The sequence below is a fragment of the Pyricularia pennisetigena genome, chromosome 6, assembly GCF_004337985.1.
Source record: "Pyricularia pennisetigena strain Br36 chromosome 6, whole genome shotgun sequence".
Lineage (NCBI taxonomy): Eukaryota > Fungi > Ascomycota > Sordariomycetes > Magnaporthales > Pyriculariaceae > Pyricularia > Pyricularia pennisetigena.
This window is the reverse complement of record NC_043744.1, coordinates 5,514,279-5,534,294: the sequence shown is the minus strand read 5'-3', so window position 1 is coordinate 5,534,294 and position 20,016 is coordinate 5,514,279. Positions and strand designations below refer to the sequence as shown.

General features: G+C 50.5%; 5 protein-coding genes across 5 annotated transcripts; 2 read left to right on the top strand and 3 right to left on the bottom strand.

Moving 5' to 3' along the window:
* Positions 1 to 7,919: 7,919 nt before the first annotated feature.
* Positions 7,920 to 9,136, bottom strand: PpBr36_05378 (uncharacterized protein; the record flags this gene model as incomplete). The annotated part of the gene is made up of 2 exons (XM_029892534.1): positions 7,920 to 9,000; positions 9,096 to 9,136. 2 exons carry the CDS (start codon positions 9,134 to 9,136, stop codon positions 7,920 to 7,922), a joined length of 1,122 nt encoding a protein of 373 aa, XP_029749993.1.
* Positions 9,137 to 9,662: 526 nt separating this feature from the next.
* On the bottom strand, positions 9,663 to 11,424 carry PpBr36_05377 (uncharacterized protein; the record flags this gene model as incomplete). Its single annotated transcript, XM_029892533.1, has 5 exons — positions 9,663 to 10,208; positions 10,294 to 10,712; positions 10,791 to 10,868; positions 10,937 to 11,038; positions 11,124 to 11,424. Coding segments are annotated over 5 exons (1,446 nt in total), but the record flags the coding sequence as incomplete, so codon positions are not given.
* Positions 11,425 to 11,841: 417 nt separating this feature from the next.
* Positions 11,842 to 12,975, top strand: PpBr36_05376 (uncharacterized protein; the record flags this gene model as incomplete). The annotated part of the gene is made up of 3 exons (XM_029892532.1): positions 11,842 to 11,922; positions 11,983 to 12,197; positions 12,360 to 12,975. 3 exons carry the CDS (start codon positions 11,842 to 11,844, stop codon positions 12,973 to 12,975), a joined length of 912 nt encoding a protein of 303 aa, XP_029749995.1.
* Positions 12,976 to 14,373: 1,398 nt separating this feature from the next.
* On the bottom strand, positions 14,374 to 15,597 carry PpBr36_05375 (uncharacterized protein; the record flags this gene model as incomplete). Its single annotated transcript, XM_029892531.1, has 3 exons — positions 14,374 to 14,858; positions 14,961 to 15,357; positions 15,502 to 15,597. 3 exons carry the CDS (start codon positions 15,595 to 15,597, stop codon positions 14,374 to 14,376), a joined length of 978 nt encoding a protein of 325 aa, XP_029749996.1.
* Positions 15,598 to 16,420: 823 nt separating this feature from the next.
* Positions 16,421 to 19,040, top strand: PpBr36_05374 (uncharacterized protein; the record flags this gene model as incomplete). The annotated part of the gene is made up of 2 exons (XM_029892530.1): positions 16,421 to 16,619; positions 16,684 to 19,040. 2 exons carry the CDS (start codon positions 16,421 to 16,423, stop codon positions 19,038 to 19,040), a joined length of 2,556 nt encoding a protein of 851 aa, XP_029749997.1.
* Between the last annotated feature and the right edge of the window lie 976 nt (positions 19,041 to 20,016).

Below are 20,016 nucleotides of genomic sequence, written 5' to 3'. Positions count from 1 at the left end.
GAGCAACGTTTACGGGGTTATCCTCTTGTGTCTCCTTCGGACAAGATGCCGTGAGGCGCAGACGCTGATGCGGTGCTACTTTTCTTTTGGTTGGGCAACGAATTGCACTTGTCACCTTAAAACTGGTGGTCGGACAAGGACTGGTCAATGGTGAGGGACGCTATGGAAGAATAAAACCCTGTCGATCGTTTTGTTGTCCCGCACGGAAATATATATATGCCTAGCTGTAATGACAAGGGCAAGCAATGGTTTAAGACAAGCCACACGGAAGAAGGGGCCGAAGCACCACGTTGTACAAACAGACCGGTCAAGCTGCTGTTCTCGTGATGTCGTTTTGAATTCAGCCGTGAGAAGTTAAGTTGGTGATAACGTGAGATGGGTAGGCACCCGAGCAGCTTGAACGGGAAGCAAAAAGATCTACGTGGTCATCATCATCTTTGCCCCTGAAGGTCGGTCGATGATGTGAGGTCAGGCGGATAGTATTACAGTAACACGAATTTTTATTTCCTGTTCTCAAATTTTCGTAGGGTTTCTACTGTAGGGTAGGATGGCAACGGCAACCCAGCAGGGCAAGGAGGTGGTGGTGGTGGCGGTGAAGAGCAACAAAACACCGCATCACCATACACAAGTCATGAGAGCGCCACGGGCTGAAAAGGCTATCATTCATGGGTGGTTGCTGGCAGAAGAAGCCAACAAAAAACGGACCAGAGAAGCATAATCCCCCCACACTAGTGATATTCCCTCATAAGCCTGTGGGGGAGACCCAAGATATTAGGGCTACACTGTGCAACAATAAGACCCTGAGGGATTGTATAAGCATCGCTTCCAAGAAAAAGAAAACTACGATCCAGATCATGTATCGCAGCCACAAAAATGTGTCCACAATGCCAGACTAATGCCAATGCAAAATTGTTCAAATGCCTCGACCAAGGTTCAGATGTAAAACCCACCAGTCCTCCATCTATTGTAGAAGTAGTTCGAAAAGGACAGTCGTGAAGCCAAGATAGGGACCTATAGGTAGAATAGATGAATGTTCGTCTAAAGAGCTAGGCTTTCCCCTCCTTGGTCGTCGGAATTGACCCCTCTTTCTTGGAGCTCGCCATATCCTATCACTAATTGTCCACGCAGTGACACGAATAACAACACCTCAATCCATCTCATAATCATCCGCCTTTCTCTAGACCCGCTTGATAGCTTGTAGCAGTAATCGCTTTCGGCATGATTCGCAACTGGAACTAGAATCTCATTGCCGGGGGTTATCATGTCCCCACAGGCAAAAGCACTCTTTGCATCGCTGGCGTATTAAATCAAAATCCACTATGTTAAGTTCCGGGAATAAAGCCTTATGGGCAATTAATAACTTTGACGTGCGCCCACGGAGGCGGCATAGAAGCCAAATCAGAAACAAAAAAAAAAAAAAAAGGCACCATCCCCACAGCAGTTGCTATCACGGCATCCCCGCACTCCTCGACCCCGACATCTTCCGAACGTCGACTCGGGCGGACGTGCCCTAAGCCGCGTGAGAGCTTCATTGGACCGGATTCATCCCGAGATCAAACGGACTAGAAATAAGCCATTGTCATGTAGGCAAATACTTTAATGTACGAAGTAAGTTTCCGACACCATTGATTCGTCGACTTTTTGGCTGTCAGACCTGCACAGCCGCATTTGTTCTAAACTCCAAAAATCACGCCATAAGTGGTACAAACCACCAAAAAAAAAAGACCACGTTGATTTCCGTGCAGCTTGGAACATTCCATACATATGGTAATTACGTCGTAGACCTCGGACCATAATCACCTCGTCTCGACATGCTTTCTTAAGCTGGGAATTGTATAACATGTCCACCTAGCGGACCTGTCAAGGAAACAAAGGCACCTCCAGAGGCCGGTCAGACAAGTCGTTTCAAGAACGCCTCAACTTTGACTCTAAAAATTGTGGTGATTCATATACCAACCCTAACTGGCTGCGGGATTTAACAAGTCAAACTTCAATAGTCCGAAAGATAGTCTTTAACAGCTTATTATCTTGCCACTTTTACTACTTATCGAGTTTTGTCAAAAACATAAGGCATGAACGAGGCTGGAAGATTAACAGTTAGGTGAGGTGAAGATCATCAGACGGGGATATTTGATAGCACAAGTTCGGTTGCAAATCAAATCTGGGCTGGTTTCAAAGATTGCTTGACTGTCTCTTACCAATATGAAAAGATGCAATTCCTATGCAATTGTGCTTAGTTGCCACTGAAAGAGGAAGAAAAAAAAGAAAAATAAAAATAAAAAAAAGAAGAAAACAGCCTCGAGAGGCTGTCACTGGCTCTTGCCTGCAAGACGATCAAATCCCCTGACACGACATATGTTTTGACGGACGAACCACACAAACCCACGGACAATCAATCCATACGGCTCGCTATCACTGCCTTGCGGCTTAAGGCTGGATGCGAGGGAAAGAGGCTGGTGGTGGCACACAAGGGTATCTAAACAAGGTATTGCAAGGGTAAAAGGCATAAACAAACTGTATACTAAATGTAATACAGGTAGGTGGGTGTTTGCATATTCACCCTACATACCACGTTGGCAATTAATCGTTAGTAATTAATCCCTTGGTCAAGTACCACTTCATATGATGTTGCAGTGATGACTAACAAAACACGACGCTATGCTGTATATATTGTGCAAGCTATGTGCATAGTCAGCGAAGCAGGTACGCTGTATCGGCCAAGTCTGTAATTAATTGCTATGAGTACCTACTCAGAGCTGTGCTTCGGATCGACAACTGATGCTTATAGGGAGGGTCCTTCTGAAATCGACCTGCAGATCTCCGAGCGTGCGGAAGAGATAGGACGATGGATTGGCATCCGATGGCCAACTCAACTCAATTCAATTCGATTAGATTGTTCAACCAAGGGGGGTGTGCGGTGGTGCATCGCCCCATCGCCCGTACGTGGTATACAGCGTTAATGCTGTTCTAGACAGCACGAATGAATTGGGAGCCCCACGGCAGACGGCCGCCATCCGCGCATTTGCAAAACGACTGATCACTTTTGAGGCAACCACTATCTCTTTCCATCTGCTGTGCAACCCACCATCATGGTTCATCGACCCCTCCCATCCCTGGGTAACTAAACAATCTGTTACCGAGTGTACATGACCGGAAACACAGCATCTCGGGTTGTCGTGTACATAGCTGCGGAGGCTGCGGATGCACTGTTGCACACTCATGGAAAAACCGGTTTATATTTTCTTTTTTTCTTTCCAAAGGGCTGATCTCGGCAGATTGCGATTAATATACGTAGGTTGGATTGATTTGGATGTTGTGGAAAGTACCACACCCACCTGTGCAACGGAACTTTGGGCTGTGTCAGGGTGTTTCCGAACTTTCCACATCTCCAGGGCTACTACGTTGCCAGGGGCAGGGTTCCGAATCGAACCCGGGAAATGATCCAGTTCGGTAATTAGACTTTTTTTTGTTTATCTTCCTCTTGACTGCCAAGCAACAACCAGCCCATGAGCTTCTGGCCGTTTCCAATTTGTCCACCCCGCGCCCGTCCCACCGACCGACGGTTTGGAATTCTTCTAGCCTCGAGCCATGGTTCTAGTTTACCCGAACTTGTCCCCGTTAGTGTGACTTTTGCTGGTGATCGTCTCTGACTTCATTTCTCTACTTCCCCGATGCGCTAAGAAACAAAAAAATTTCGACACCGGCGGGTTTTCCATGAAATAACTTGCAATTAGCTATACTTGCGACTTTCGTTTTTGCACCTGAAGCAAACGGTTCATTCAAGTCCCGCCACGTCCAAATTTGACAGCCCAACCAACATCCAGGGGCCCGACTCTTTCCTGCCCTGGCCATTGGGTTTATCCTTGGCGAGTTGGACGTTGGGGTTTCAATCGTCAGGTAATTTCAGGGATTGATGCTCGTCAATCGTGAAATGCGGCAGAGGAGGATGGATACTGTCTGGGAAAACAGCCGCCCAGCCCAAAGTTAGCCTGCCCCGCGCCACTGCCGAGGCAAAGTCCACTGTTTCTTCTTTCGTTGCCCCAGTGGCAGGACAGTGGCGATACCTCGTGAGCAAAGAAACAACGTAAGCAGACCGAGGCGAGGCGAGACATGGGTGATTGAGGAGTAACCGATCAAGTCTGTCATGTTCGAAGCAAGCAAGATGCCCACTGCAACAATGACAAAAAGACGTTCTCGTCTCAAAAATTGTTGAATTCAGCTACAGGACAATCGCCCGAATAACCATGAGGTGCAGGGGAACCCGCTCATTGGCCCTAACCAATACCCCCCAGATCTGCTCCTGTCCCCCCTGCAACTGCATTGCAGGATGCGCATTTGGACTGCGTCTAGACTGCCGATGCGCTGACAATCCCATGCATGTGTGCGTACGTGCGTGCGTGGCGATCATGGTCTCTCGGCGGGGATTCTTTTTTGAGAGGACATGCGCGGCACAGCACAGGCAGGCAGGCCCAGGCCAAGCAAGCAGGCAAAAAAAGAACCACAAATATTTGGACGCGCGAGCGGTTCCCCTCCGTCCGAAGTGCGGTCGTGTCCATGACCGGATCCGAGAGTCAAGCCGAATGTGCATGTCCTAGGCGGGGAGGGAATGAATAGTCTTTTTTTTTTTTCATGGTAAATTATTACGAGATATCAATCCGAGCTGATTTTTGATGGGTCTAGTTCAAGTTCCGGTTATTTCCCGCCAGAGTGCTAGGTCGTGCTGGTGAGGTCATCGTGCTGAAGCTAGACGAACAGAGGCCTTGGCTTGCCGACTTCCTCCAACGAACAGAGAAAGACGAAAAAATTACCACCGCTAATGAGACGGCTCGCGTTCTCTCTTCCCCTGTCGAAAATAGGTAGTCAATCACTTTTGAAGGATTCAAAAAAAAAAAAAAAAAATAACAAAAAGTCAATCGCAACAACCTACCACGTATAGTGTGGCTGCGTTTTGACTTTTTACGCTGTGCAAAGCCGTCTAAAACTTGTTTCGTCGCGCGGCACCAGAACCAGCCCAGCCATCAAAGGAATACAAACGATAAGCCGGGCCGACAATGCTTTTCCCAACCTCGTGTGTACCAACTCGCGGCTAACTTATTATCCAAGCAAAACTAAGAACAAATAACTAGCGAGCCTTTTTTTTTTTTTTTTAGTTTATTTTTTCTTTGTCCCACCTGGCCTCGGACATGTTCGGCCACACCAACGGCAAACCGCCCGGCCGGGTCTATCCTCGGCGACGGAACTGTGACGTCAGGCATCCTCCCCGTACGGCCGTGGTTACTGACTGGAGCGATACCAAATACCAAGCCCAGCAAGGTAACTTGTTTGCCCAATGGCTTGAGTCACACTATTGTTTTCTCGTTTGGTTTCTTTTTTTGGTCGAATTGCTTATCACATTCATGTCGGGACTTATCTACATTGCACAGTATATGGGTTGCATTAAGGTAACTCTCGGTCTCGGCCATTTTAATTCGTACCTGGAGCGTCGGCGGGGAGGCTGGCTGACTTGCTTTGCGTCGCCTTTGCTGGTTTTGCTTTGTTTCTTTTTTTCCCATTTCCTGCCCTTGTCCTAATCCAGGCCCAGTGATGCGTCCAGCCGCTCGATACAAAGTTCATCCTTCAATATTCTGCTGTTATCTAGAGCCCATCAGGCCGCTGGGATTCAATCCAGAGTAAGGCATGCAGCCGATAATGGAGACAAATCGGTCGTGTAACACGGTTAGCCTTTGCTCCATCCCTTTCCAGCTACAGCCCCCAACCCCGCTCACTGAGCTGATAAGCACAAAACGCTACAGCGAGTTGTGAAGCAGGAGCAACACGGTAATCGTGCTTCACTTCATGCAAGATTGTTATCTATCTCATCAAGCATGTTCCAATTGCCATTGTCGCATCTCTGGCTTTCCGTCCCTTTTTTTTTTTTTTCTCTCACACTCTCTCCCTCTTTCGTTTAACCATGACTAAGAGGGATTTTGGGAGGGGATACCCAAAGTAGAGACCCCGAACATTTTTTCCTCTTCATATTTAGATACACTCCCTCGTGTATGCGCAATGCATTTTTTTTTTTGTTCTTGGTCGACCAAGACCGCTGATCTCCCGGCCTAGACTCGCCCGTCTAGTGTTTAATGCTGACGCCGCCCGGCCTAGACACAAGGGCGGGAGCATTCGGAACCACGATTTGGGTTTGATAAAAACAGTGGATAGTCATAACATAACCGGGAAAAGTGAGATGCAAAAAAAAAAAAAAAAAAAAAAAAAACCCCATCCAAACTCGGATCATGCACTGTTGATCAGGGAACACAAGGAGCTTTCTTCTCCTCTCCCTGGCTTGTAATACTACTATCTCGGCCCTTTTCTTTTACCACGTGCATGGAAGCGGGAAGCTCCAGTTTTTTTTCTCAGATTTCCTTTGAACTTTGAACCTTTTTTTTTTTTTTTTTTTGAATCATCCTCTCCATTGACAAGTGCAGGACCAGCCATACGGCATTTTACCCACTTTATTATTAGGATTTTGGTTGTTATTGCTATTGTTGTGGATCTTGTTTTCTTCTTCGTATATTAATAACCCAAATGAAAATCCACATACGCACAGGTCCCGGAGTGTTTATGCCGGCCGGTCAACCACTTGGATTTTGGCTGCCGGTCATGTATTTGTGGCACAAAGTGAACAGGTAACTCGAAAGAAAAGAAAAAAAAAAACTTGACAAAGTGCCTCAGGGACCAAAGGATCACGGGCGCCACCAGGGGACCTTGCCCGTCAAGAGATCTCTCGGCAATCATTGACTCGCAGGTCTTTACGAAACTTGCGCCTCTGTCAGCTGTCTCGGGAGAGCGACAGTGCCGTGATTTATGGCACCATCATAGGGGGAAAAAAACCCGCAAAGGGTCTTTGTTTGATTTTTTTTCATCCGAAGAATCAGATACCCCATCACAGTATAACCAGCAGGGCAAAATAGAGAGAGTGAGGATTCGCGTTTTACTTCCAGGGTATACAAGAAGGAGCTTTGATCACCTATGACACTTTATTTTATTTTATTTTGAATTTTATTATATTTTGTTCTCGTCCCTTATGGTCAAGCATCAAGGCATGACATGCCGGACTAGGTATCTAGACAGGGGAGGACACAAAATAAAGCCGCGGCCAGTGGAAACCTTTTTCTTTCTTCTCTAAAAATCACCGACTTGGAAATTTACTGTGTTCCCACCTCCTCATTGCTGTACATAGTATAAATCACCCGAAGCTAGGGCCGTTAACAAGAACCTTCTGCATGTAGTGATTAAGCCGGACTGGGGCCGCGCTTTAATTTTTTTTTTTTTTTTTTTTCTTTGGTTCTCCTCAGCTGAAGGAAAGTCAGACCGGCTTGGCTTCCGCGGCTGACGGCACTGGTCCGTTGGCTGCGTCTGCCCACTGCCCAGTGTTTGCAGACGACGTTGCCGATGGATCGAAGCCACGATGTGCAGCCGATCTTGCAAAAAAAAAAGTCTAACATGGCGACATTAGCTACCCGGTCTTGTATCATGCTTTGTCAATTTGACTGGGGTTGAGCTTTCCTGGCTACCCTGCACTTATCAGGAGGTTCTATACCTCGCCTATGGGACAGCGTTACATTGCAAAAATTTCTAGACGCAATATGTGACTTTTTTTTTTTTGCCTTGCAATGCCAAGTGATTTGAGGAGTAAATCAAACATCTGCGCTCATGTCGACATGTGTTGTATGTTTGTAAGACTTCCCTGGAAAGAAACACATGAAGGGAGTCAAGCCTTGGCCGGAACGACAGATCTGGGCTAGAACATCAACTTGGCTAGTTTTGGTGAAGCCTCTGTAGATAGAAGCAAGAAAAACAAGTCGCAAAAACCGAAGCCGTCGTGGTTTAGTGACAAGCACCAAATTTCCAACCCTCAAAGCCCAACTAGATCCAGCCCGTCACTCCGTCTTGCCCGCCGTCTTGGCCTTTGACTGCCAAGCAGTCCATATCCTCTCCTCGGGCCGCCTGAGCCTTTCATGCTTGTGACTGTTCCGCTTCTTCATCATCCTCAACCTCTTGTTGACGCTCTGCTCCGCGCCACCGCCCCGCTCGTCCTCCCGCCTCTCGTGACCGTGACCCCCACCCCGAGCCCCGTCCTCCGCGGTCTGGGGGATGGGAACAAAGTCCAAGACGGGCCTCGTGCGCTGGCAGGCCGCCATCGACTCGACCGCGCACCGCAGGTCGATCGGCGTCACGTCCTCGGCCTCCTGACCAACGGCGAACCGCACCGTCGTGAGTCCGATGCCGCTCTTGGCCGCCGCCGCCGCCTCCTCCCCCTGGTCTCCATAGTCCGCCTGCCGGTACATGAGCACCGGTCCGCGGAAGTAAGCCGTCCTGCGCTGCTCGTCCTCCCCGAGACCGGGTGCGGGGCCTGACGACGCGCCGTGGCCATCGTACTTGCGCAGCGACATCCCCGCGGCCAGCAGACCGAGAATGCTCTCGTTGGCCGGCAGATCGCCGGCGTCGTCCCAGCGCGCAAGACACAGCTCCGTCCTGGGCACGGCGTGGAAAAGTGCCCCGCCGCTGCCGCCGCTGCCGCCGCTCCTGGCGATGACAACCTGCGCGCCACCACCACCGGTCCCGGGCTTGCCGAGCAGCGGCGCGACGTCGGGCACGAGCTCAAAGGTGAGCGCGACGGAGCGCGTGAGGCCCCTCATGACGAGGCTGGCGCACTCCTCCTCCCTGCCGAAGCGGGGTCGGAACCTGATCCAGACGAGGCGGGGGCTCGTGTCCTTGCCGGCGGGGAACAGGATGCCGGCCTTGAACTCGCTGCGCTGGTCGTCGGTGGCGGTGGCCAGGAACGGGCGGTACGAGGCGCACAGCTTCTTGTGCAGCGGCCAGTCGGCGCGCTGGCAGTGCCTGGAGCAGTATGTGGCCGCGCCGCAGCCGATGCAGCGGAGAGGTGCCGTGTGCATGTTTTCGCAGAGAGCGTTGCAGAGCGGCTTGGACCGAAATGTCTGTATGCCTTCGAAGTAGGCCCTGTAGAGCGGTGCATGTGAGGTTAGTGATCTGACGGCGTATTGTGTGTGCTGCTGTGTTGGGTACTCGGGAGACTTGTTTGGTGTGGCCCGTACCATACTTTAGCCTTGGTTGCTTTCAGGTTATCGGCTTCCATGTTTAGTGGTAGATGAGCGCGGTGTTTGCTTTTGTGTGTGTGTGTGTGTGTGTGTGTGTGTGTGTGTGTGTGTGTGTCAAAATTGTCTGTCAAGATACGCGACGAGATGGCCTCAAATGAGAGAAATGATTGTATTTTCTGCGTAAATGTCAGGTTAACGATGAGAAGTTGTGGAGGGGTAATACACATTCACAGTTAGCTTTGATGGTTTGGAAAGTGAGATGACGATGGGAGTTGCCATGAATAAACAAAAGTTAGGGCAGTGAAAAAGGTCGTTCTCTGCTCTTTCCTGAGTGTCCGATTTGTTTGCTTGCAGGCAAAACGCCTTGAGCCGTCCTCCTTCGCCTCACTATCCCCTCACCATGCTGTCACATAACCTTTTGGATGCACCCGTTCGCTATCCACAGGGTTCCTGGATCACGAATCGTTATATAAAAACCCGTATAAATGGCATCGACGGCGCTTTATCTCTTCACATATAAGCCAGACATATCTCTGCATCAGAGGCGCAACCCACCTGATAGCCTTATTCCCTCTTTGCAAACGCAACCTCCCGCGGCAGCCTAAAGGTGGCTCGGTACATGGTCTTGTTAGGCGCAACCTCACGCACGTGAAGGACTTCAACCTCATTGTCCCCATCCCGATCTCCAAGCTTCATCTCGACGCCCAGCTCCGCGACAACCCTCTGCACGACAGAATGCTTCGGCTCGTCCGTGTCGCTCTTGATGTCAAAGCAATAAGCGTGAATCAGGGGCAGGCGGGTGCTGGTATGGGGTGCAAAAAGTTTCTCGTGGCCGTGGTATAGGCCGCGGTATGCTGGGAGGAAGGATATCGCTGACGCCGGGAGGTTCATGACGTAGTGCGATATCGTCGGCGGGACCAAGACTCTGGTGTTGGGGGCCGGCCCTTGTTGCGACTTGACCGCTGCGGCAGAGTCGCTGTCGTTGCGTTTCACTTTGGGACCAGGGAGTGTGACGCCTTGGCCGGCTGCATGAGCGGCCAGTACCGAGTCTGCCGCGCCACGAATGAACTGCAGGGCGTCCTCATTGTAGGCACGGACGAAGGGTGCAACCTTATTTTTTTTTTTTTTTTATTGTTTGCAAGTTTTAGTAAGGGGTGTCAGAGCAGGGAATCCGATCAACGACTATAGGCCGTACCTTGTTCGTCTTGATGGCTTCTTGCAAGTACTTGTAGCTCTCTGGGTTCTTGTCGTTGGCCCAGACAAAGACGCCCTTCTTCCCGGCCGGCACGGCAAAAGGTCCAATGCCAGCCATGGCGTCAGCCACCACCTCGCCGGGTTGGAATTCCTTGATCATTCTAGTGTGCTCAGGCTCCAGCTTGGTGTTCCAGTACACCTTGGAATAGTCCAGCTTGAAGACGCAGTTGTTCTCGCGGACTACGATGTTTAGGTCGTCGGGTCCAGCAAGAACCTCGTAGGCGAATGTGCGGAATTCGGACGTGTCGCCAACGTTTCTCGTCTTGTTGATGACGGTGCGGACGGCTGGGTTCTTGTCGCAGAGCACCTGTCCAATTACCTGCTTGTAGGGGAGAAACTGGTCGCGGAGGTTGAGGTGGGCTGAGCGGTGTTGCATTTAGTATCTTGATATATGTATGATTCAGGGGTAAGCCATGGCCTACGGAGATCATCACTCACCCACATGACCGGCAAAGTTGAAGGATGACTGTATGTCGTCTGCAAATTCTTCAGGGAGAAATGAGCTGAGGATTTCGTCTAAACAGTGCGTTAGTTCTGGCTTGTTCTCCCTATCGGGGGACATGTCAAGTTTGGATCGTGCTTACGAGCATTCCAATGATCATAGTCCAGGGTGAGTTCGTAAGGAATGACAGCCAAGTCATCCTTCTTGACGCCTTCACTGACAACACTTCCCCATGTTTCCGGTACTGCGCGAGGTTTCATCTCCACCAATCAGCAAAAAAAAGGCAATTTCATGGTCTACAGTCATGCACACCTGTGCGTCTAACATACCCGCGGCCTCAATCCCAGGCCTCAGTAGAATACACTTCCTCCCCTTTGTGGCAGGATTCTGACCCGGATCATTCCGCACAACTGAGACTCTCTCCACATGCAGGGCATCGCCAGTCTTCTCGAGTGCCTTGCGGTACAACGAGATCTTGGTGGCTTCCCTCACTGACGCGGCAGCTAGGTTGAACTTTTTTGTAAAGAGGGCCTTATTTAGCGTCGTGGCTGCTGAGCGCACGATTGGAGGCGTGAACATGGTCACGTCTCTGGCCTCTGTTTGATCTGCCATTTTTGCTTGGATTAGTTTCTATGTGGTTCACCAGAGTAACAACCCGGTCTTGGGGGAGACCGAGAAATGAGATAAGGTGAATTAAGGTGATTTAGATAATAAATAGCTTACATTGATGTGGACGCAAGAGGGAGGAGTCATGAAGGGTGGGTTTTCATGTTTATAGACTCCAGCCAATCTGATTTTGTCTTGGTCGACACTTGCATGCGCTTGCGAGGCTGAGATGGATTTTTCTGCCCCACAAAAAGGGGGGCTGATCTCGCTCATCTTGGCCAATTACCTTTCGATTTGGGCAAGGACAGCAAGGCTGTAATTGGTGATGTCATTTACCGGACTGGGTAGAATGGAAAACATCAAAAGACACATCTTGCCAGATAATTTTTGTTTGTTTATTTTTCTCTCAATAGAGTAGCTTACTTTAAAACACAGCCCACCATGTCGAAGAAACGGACAATTGACAGCTTCTTTGGTTCTTCCATCAAGAAACAAAAGACGAGCAACATTGAGAATGAGCAGGTGAATTTGTGCAATGCCGAAAGCAGGAAAAGAAGATTCCAACTAATAAATCCATTATAGGTTCTCAAATCGGAGCATTCTACATATCCATTTCCCATACTCCACCTCCCACAATCAATGAGCAAAGAGATCGCCTCTTACCCAGCAGTTCCCGCTCGCGCAATCAATAATCAACCGGATCTGGACTTGCTGTACTTTGAGCCGTATATACCCCCATACGTAGCCAAAGACTTGTTTGACTTTCTTCGCTCAAGCCTTCCCTTCTATAGAGTGGAGTATGATATCAACAGGGGAGGCATAAAGACCCATATCAAAACACCAAGGCACGTGACCACCCTAATCACAACCACCCACTTATTTGATCCTCCCTCTTTCTTCTTTGTCTATACCACTGCTTTTGATCATGCAGTCTTCTAATTGATTCTAACAATCCATAGATATACAACTGTCTTTGGGCTCGACGACACAAGCCGCTTCGACGAAGCCGGCAATGTAGTCGACGCCAAGACCTCCAAGCCCGTACCGCCGGGTGCCTACGCGCGGTACAAGCCGCGCCCCATCCCTGCATGCCTGGAGGCCTTACGCCGGTCTACCGAGGCCGCGACGGGCTGCGTCTTCAACTTCTGCCTGGTCAACTACTACGCCTCAGGTGCCGACAGCATCTCCTACCACAGCGACGACGAGCGGTTCCTCGGCCGGGACCCGGCCATCGCCTCCTTTTCGCTGGGAGCCAGGAGGGACTTTATGCTCAAGCACAAGCCGACACCGGGGGCGACGGCCGAGGCGGCATCGGCGTCGTCGAAACCGCCGTTGAAGCTGCCCCTTGCCGGGGGCGACATGGTCCTGATGCGGGGCCCTACGCAGGCAAACTGGTTGCATTCGATACCGAAGCGGACGGGGAAGAACGAAAAGGATGGAGGCAGGATAAATATCACTTTCAGGCGGGCTATGGTCAAGGCGGGTACAGATAATTATTACAATTACAATGTGGGAAATGGAAGTGTACATGTCTGGGATAAGGCTGGAAAGGAGATGGTGCTATGGAAGCCCTGAGTCTGGCCACTATTTTTCTGGCAAATACAAGGCCCGCAGTGGATGAGTACAGCATATTGCATATTTGCGTGCACATCTTGAGAATCAGGAACTTAATTACCCCTGACGTTTGCGACTTATTAACACCATTCACTTCCATATAGGCAGAGGTTTCGACACACCGACGGTGTAAGGCAGTTGTTATTATATCTACCGGGTTTTGAAAACGACCCCTATTACTTTGACACTTCTGTGAGCCGCCTGATAGATCTCTTTGCCAAACAATGTTTCTGTTGGCTGTCGGCCGCCCTTTTTTGCAAAAAGTATCTATCATTCTTTTATAAACGGGAAAGAGCCCGCAACACTAATTATACCGCCGCCAACAAGAGACCACGGCTTATAACTAAGATAAGCAAGCTTCCACCAAGCATGGCCTCTTTCCCCCTTTCTATCATGCATATGAACAAGGCAAACAAGACCAAAAAAAAGGTACTGCGCTTGTCAGGAATTGAGCCCGACGTGGGGGTCGAACCCACAGCCTTGAGATGGTCCTTAACCCGAACCCTGGGGGTTGGAGCAGGAGTTACTAAGAGTCTCACGCTCTACCGATTGAGCTAGCCGGGCGCAGAGATTGTGCCGGAAGGCCTCGGATACGGGGAATCGAACCCCGGGCACGACGGGAACTCGAAATTGAGAGCGTCGTATGTTAGCCACTACACCATATCCGATTGATTGCTCGAATTGTTGACGGGAGGTCGTGGATGGGTTTATAATGGGGTGTCTGGTGGACTCAGGGCTGTTGATTTGCTAGGTCATCCTGGGACAGACAAAAAAAAAAAAAAAAACTCATTTTCAGGCTACAGTGTGGTGCTAAACGAAGATTGGGTTGTATGCATGCAGGGGAATCACATCTGGGTATCTATTTTTGTACGAGTTCAAAGTACAGATTCTGCGTTCTTTGTGCGGTGGGTCCATGTCAATTGGGAGTAGACGAGTCAGCATGCATATTGCACCGATGCGATGCATTATCGCATTCGGAGCGGCTGACATCGACGATTCTTTTCATACCATCTCTCCCCAACAGCGTTCAACCTTTTGACGCTACTGTGGGATAGCCATCCCAAAGAAATTCTCGGGAGGCCGGGATATCTCTAAATTTTCAGTTGCAGCCCGTTCAAAAGACTGGCCTATGGTCACTCAACACCTAGACTCTGGTAATATTGGGAAATACCCATATTGATGTGACAGTTGAAATCACGTACCGAGCCACTCGTTTTGACTTGCAAATGTTGGATTAGCCGACGAGTCAATCGTCTACATGTGATATGAAGAACAGCTATTATAAGGTGGTTAAGCAGTTTAAGAGCAGACATTTTTCTGCCTTCCCAGGTACAGGATACATTCCGGGCAGTCCAAGACCTATTTGCCGTTTCTAAACTGTGCGCGAGCATAGTTCTGGAGGCCGCGGAGGAACACCTGGTATCCGACGCTGTTGTTGTCTTGGGCATGATAAATCTCTGTCAGGCGGATCTGCCACGGTGGGTAGCCATCCAGAACGACGTGCGGGCCGAAGTGAATGAGCAGGTCGGGCTCGTCCATAACGCTCTCGGTCAGCTCCGTGTCGATGACGTCCATGTTGATGTCGGCTGGTGATAGCTTCTCAGCTTGTGCCATCTCGGTCAGTGTCTTGGTAAGATCGACAAGCGAGTCTCGACCATCCTCGGCAGAGAGCAGAAGAACGGTGATGTGCTTTCCATCGGAGCCACTCTCGGCGGACGGGTCAGACTCGATAGAGGGCGTGTGTGGCGCCTTGACAATTAGTGCTGGGTGACAGTCGCCATAGTAGGATGCCAGCTTGGCAGAGACTGCCCGGTGAGTCTTTTGCAGGTAGCCCTTGAGTATGCCTGTGCATAGTGCGAAAGGAAGGTTAGCTTTGGGGTTTCTGTCGTGTAGATTCTCCAAGGGCGTCGTGTATAGCCCTCACTAGAAACTGGATGCAACCGTACCTGTCTTTTCATAAACGGATAACTTGGGGATGCCTGCGCATGCGCACCAAGCGGCAATGTCGGCCACCTCGTTGACCAGTCTTTCGAGCTCGGCACCGGCCCTACCGCTGTCCTCCTCTAAGCGGAGTATGACACTCAGGTGCTTGGGGGTCCTCTTGAGCTTTTTGACATCACCCTCTATTATCTCGGGGGTGCGGTGGTGGTAGGACAAGATGGAGCGGGTGCGGTCCTTGCAAAAGTGGTAGACCTGACGGGAGCGGATATAGAGCGAGAAGACGGTGTGGATCAGGAAGTAGACGAATAGGTACAGCTGGTTGGCGAGGAAGCGCCTGACCCCCAGCACCGACTTGCGCCGTACCCGTTGCTCGCGGTCCACGGGTCGTTCAGGAAGGTAGGGCTGTAGAAATGAGACATAATAGTCAGTGGCGGCGATCGAAGTGCGTAGAATCCCTCCTGCGGTGTAGATCCAAAAGAACACAAGTCTGTTTGAACCATGATTGAAACGTGCGAGGTGGTACCAGCAAAAAAAGAATATTCTCACCTCGATCAGCTTGAGTCTTTCCTTGGCCGTCAAAAGTTTTCCCTGAGCCTTTTCGTCCGCGCGGTAGCGGATCGAGTCCGCCGCTTTGACTGGCATTGTTGGCAACGGCTTGTAGAATTGAGATAGAGGCTAGTTTGGTGCAATGCTCTCTACCGCTGCAATACCGGTTCTTTGTAACAGGAGAAACCCACGAGAAAGGAGAAGAAAAGAGACCCGACAAATAGCGAAACTATCGGTACGGTTGTCTCAAAAAATATTCACCACGTTTCAAGGTCATTCTTTATGAGATGATGTGGTATCCCAAACCTGCTTGCTGGCGTGGCGGCGGTGCGAAGTGGCAGGATGGGCCAGCTTTTACTTGGTTCATTTGATTCGCGCAGGTCTGACATCAATCCTTGGCGACTGCGCTGGAGCTACCTTGTCGTGTCTCCGCTGCGCCGGTCTACTATGATACCCAACCGCTGCGAATGCGACCTGGCGGGACCGGGATAGTGGGACAAGCGCGAAGAACCGCTAAACCCCTCCCGGGTGTCACGCTACATAATCCAGCCACACAGTTTGGGAGCATCCCAGCTCAATCCCTTCTTCAGCCACAATTCATCCAATTGAACGCCAAGCCAGGTGAACCAACCACACCCCAGTTCGACGACGAGTCGCTCTGAGGGGAAGCTTTAGCCACACTACAACTACTACAGACGGAAGACTGCCTCAAGTTTCACCACCAATCCGATATTTATTCTATGCTATTTTGTCATTAACTTTTTGTTATTTTTGTTTCTCCAGATTCACCTGCGATTGCGAGATCGGATACACTAGTCGTTCAAGTCCCCATCCCGGGCCGGACGTTCCCACCCCGTCGCCTCTCTCATCTCGCTCCATGGCCCGGGGCAGCTAGAGAATCGGCCGATCACGAGCCACTATGGAGAGGGCGTCGTCCTTGGGCTCCAAAGCTCTTTTCCCCAAGGGCCCCAGCTTCAGCCTTGAGGACTTTTCCAACAAGGACTTTATTGTCAGAGACTTTGTGGATGGCCTCGCCGAAACCGCCGTCCCCGCCAACCGCCGCTCCGGCCCTGCAACACAGGCGTTCGACCCCAAGCCTCTGATCAGGACTTTCGAGAGTATGTTGGTCTCGTGGCTACCGTGCCTTTACATTCATTAGATACTAACTCCCTTCGTCGGCAGATGCCCTGTCGCAGCTGAGCTCGCTCTCGGAGGAGTTGCAGGAAAAGGAGTCAGAGATCCTGTCTCAGGTCCGCCGCGCCGAAAACCAACATGACCAGACCCTCGACACCCTCGGGCGGAAGCTCGATCAGTCGATGGCCCAGTTTGAGGCCCTCGACCTGTCACTCAACAACCCGGCCACGAATGGCATGGAGCGGTCGAGCAGGACTGATGGCGGCGGCAATATCGCTGTCCAGATCGGTGAGAGGCTCGAGGATCTGGATAGGAAGCGCAACAGGGCGCTGGACGCCAACTTTCTGATTCAATGCTGGCAGGAGGTCACCGAAACAGGGCAGCTCTCATCCCTTCAAGACATACAACGATTGGGAGGTCCCGATAACAAGGTTCGCTGCGCCGTTATCGCCCGTCAATTAATGCGGATAAGCCAGCGGCTGGATCCAACTTCTTGGGGTCAGGCCAACGGGATTCGAGGCAATGGGATTACCAATGGGACTTCTCCAACAAGCCGACGATACAACACTCGAGAAGTGATTGAGAAGTTCTCCGAGACTCTAGAACAAGACCTCCTGAAACAGTTCAACACGAGTTATCGGAAGCTGGACCACGAGAACATGATGGAGTGCTCCAGGGTTCTGTGGGACTTCAACGGCGGTGCAAGTGTTATTGCTTTGTTTGTCAATCAACACCAATTCTTCATCGACAAGGATCGGCTCGTTGCGGACGAAGTGAACGCCGACAGCGAACTGTGGGATCTACTCGCCGACCCTGACGCGGAGCCGCCGGGAATTGAGTCCAGCCTGCAGGCACACCTCGACGACGTGAAGGGGACCATTATAGACGAGTCGCTTTTGGTCAAGCGATCATTCCCGTTTTACGAGACGGTCATGATCAAATTCATCCAGCGCATGTTTCAGCAGTCGATTCAGCAAAGGCTTGAACAGGTGCTGGAAAAAGCAAATACCGTGTCATCGCTTGCATTTTTGCGTTCATTGCATGCATCGCGAAGCTACATCGGTACTCTGGTCGAGGACCTCAAGGCTCATGGCTTGACAGAGCACCCCGAGCCGTGTACTGCGGCCGTGTCCCAGGCCTTGGAACAACAGCTGGATGAATTGTTCGTCCCGTACCTGATGGGCAATTCTTTCATAGAACGAGAAAGAAAGAACCTGGAAGAGTTGAATAGTTCGCTGCTCTTCAAGTTCACTGTCTACCACTCAAGAAGGAAGAAGGCGCCTAGCGGCTTCATGGCCGCCATTGCACAGCAAGGATCGAGGATCCTCGAATCGGCCAAGGACGCATACATGGAGCGCCTAGACTCATCCGAATTGACGCCAACCCAAAAAGCTATGATGTTGAGGGTTGCCGGCATCCAGGACTCGGATAAGAAGAACGAGATCGAGGTGTCGGAGGCAGACGGATTGTTGAGCGTGGCGAACGCCAAACGTATGATGAAGTGGTTGGCTGAGAGTGTCAAGAGGACACTGGAGCTGGGCACAAGTACAGAAACGCCCAAGGACGTTAGCGTGCTACTCAATTTACTGCTCAACACCATGGGTCACATGTACGTCGAGACAGCGCTTGATGCCGCCTTGGATCAGACTACTTCTCAAGAGAACAGCAAGACAGAGCCAGACCTCTCGCATTTGCCCAAGATCCGGCCCGGGGTAACCATCACCAGTATGATGCATCGGTTCATCACCACGGTTTTGATTCGATTGGCGGAAGGCAACACGACGGTGCGGCGCGGCATGGAAGCACAGGCAAAGGTTGGCATTGAGGGCATTGAGAAGAAGACTAACAGCATCATGAAGAGCGCCATGGACGTGATTATCAATTGGACGAGCAAGTCCCTGGCAAACAACCAGAAGAAGACAGACTTCCGCCCCAAGGACGAAGGCATAATAGATAGCCTGCAGTCTTCAACCTGTCTCGGCATCTGCACGTTTTTGGACAGGGCGGCGTTGCTGGCGAGCCAAACTATCGATGGGCACAATCTCGAGGTGTTCAGCAGCGAGCTTGCGCTGGCGATCCACGGGCTCCTATTCGAGCACTTTAAAAAGTTCCCTGTCAACGCAACGGGAGGGCTCATGGTCACCAAGGACATCGCCAAGTATGTATCAACGCTCAAGGCGTGGCCTCTGACCAAGGAAGTGCAGGCTGTCGTCGAGATTCTGTCCGAGGTTGGATATCTGTTCATTATTGGGCCCGAGGCGCTCAGGGAGAAGAGCAGGGGCTTGGGCAGTGGACCGGGTGGCCATGGCGGGCGGAAGCTCCTCAAAGCAGATTTCAAAGCTTTTGTCCAAAGGAGAGACGACGCAAGCAGTGTTGGCATACAGAGCGTCATCGCTGGATTGTAAATGTGGGATTTGGTCAGATTTTGTTGCTGTTATTTTCTAGTTGTGTGTATATATACCTCTTTGGTGGCGACAGCGTGATGGGATTTCTCAAGGGCGGTTGCGATGTGCGACTTGATTGCTCTAAACCTTTTTATTTTTTTGTTTAATGGAGCCATGATACCATGAAGCGTCTCAGCGCTGAAAGCCGCACAAATGCCCAGGTTCAAAACTCCAAGTCTTTCGGAGCCAACGCCAAGTTCGTATTGACATGGCCATATCTATACTCACCAAATCATTCCTTATCGAGTTGATCAACAATGATATTCTCCAACGTCCACTTGCGCCACTCCTAGGGCAGCATTTGGATCATCAAAGAACAAAGGCAAGAAGTAATAGGGAAAGACACGCCAGCATGAGTCGAGCTCTGTTTGCTGCATCGAGATTATCGATTTCTTTTTCCGAGGACTTGGGCCAGAACTGCTCTACCAAATGAGGAATAGTGCAAGAGGAGAAGACGGTTTACCAAGAATGCGATTGATTTTCCAGGCTGACAGAATGAACCTTCGATTTTAAGGTTAAGTTCAATCTATACTTGTGGCCTAGCCTAGGAACCAACCAGGGTAGGCAAGATGCGTATTTTGGATATGACACGAAGCATCTAAAAATTGGACAGCGAGCCGGTAAAGACTTGTACATGATCATGAAGCGAAAGCACGTCAGGACCAATCGAATATAATATGGACTTGACTTGTGGCTTTTCCCTGCATCCTCAACATGGGAGCTGGTGTCTTTTTTTTTTTCTTTCTCTCTCTCAAAGACTAAGCTTAGCAGGCTGGCAAGATAACTTGTAGGTAGGTATCGATGTACGGATCAAATAGCGCGATTTTGAACAAGATTGGCACCTTGCTGGTATAGTGCTGGGCATGCTTTTCAAAACTTCGGCTTTAGCTCAAGGCACTTGCCTCGTCACTAGCGGCCAGAGGCTGACATGGGTGGT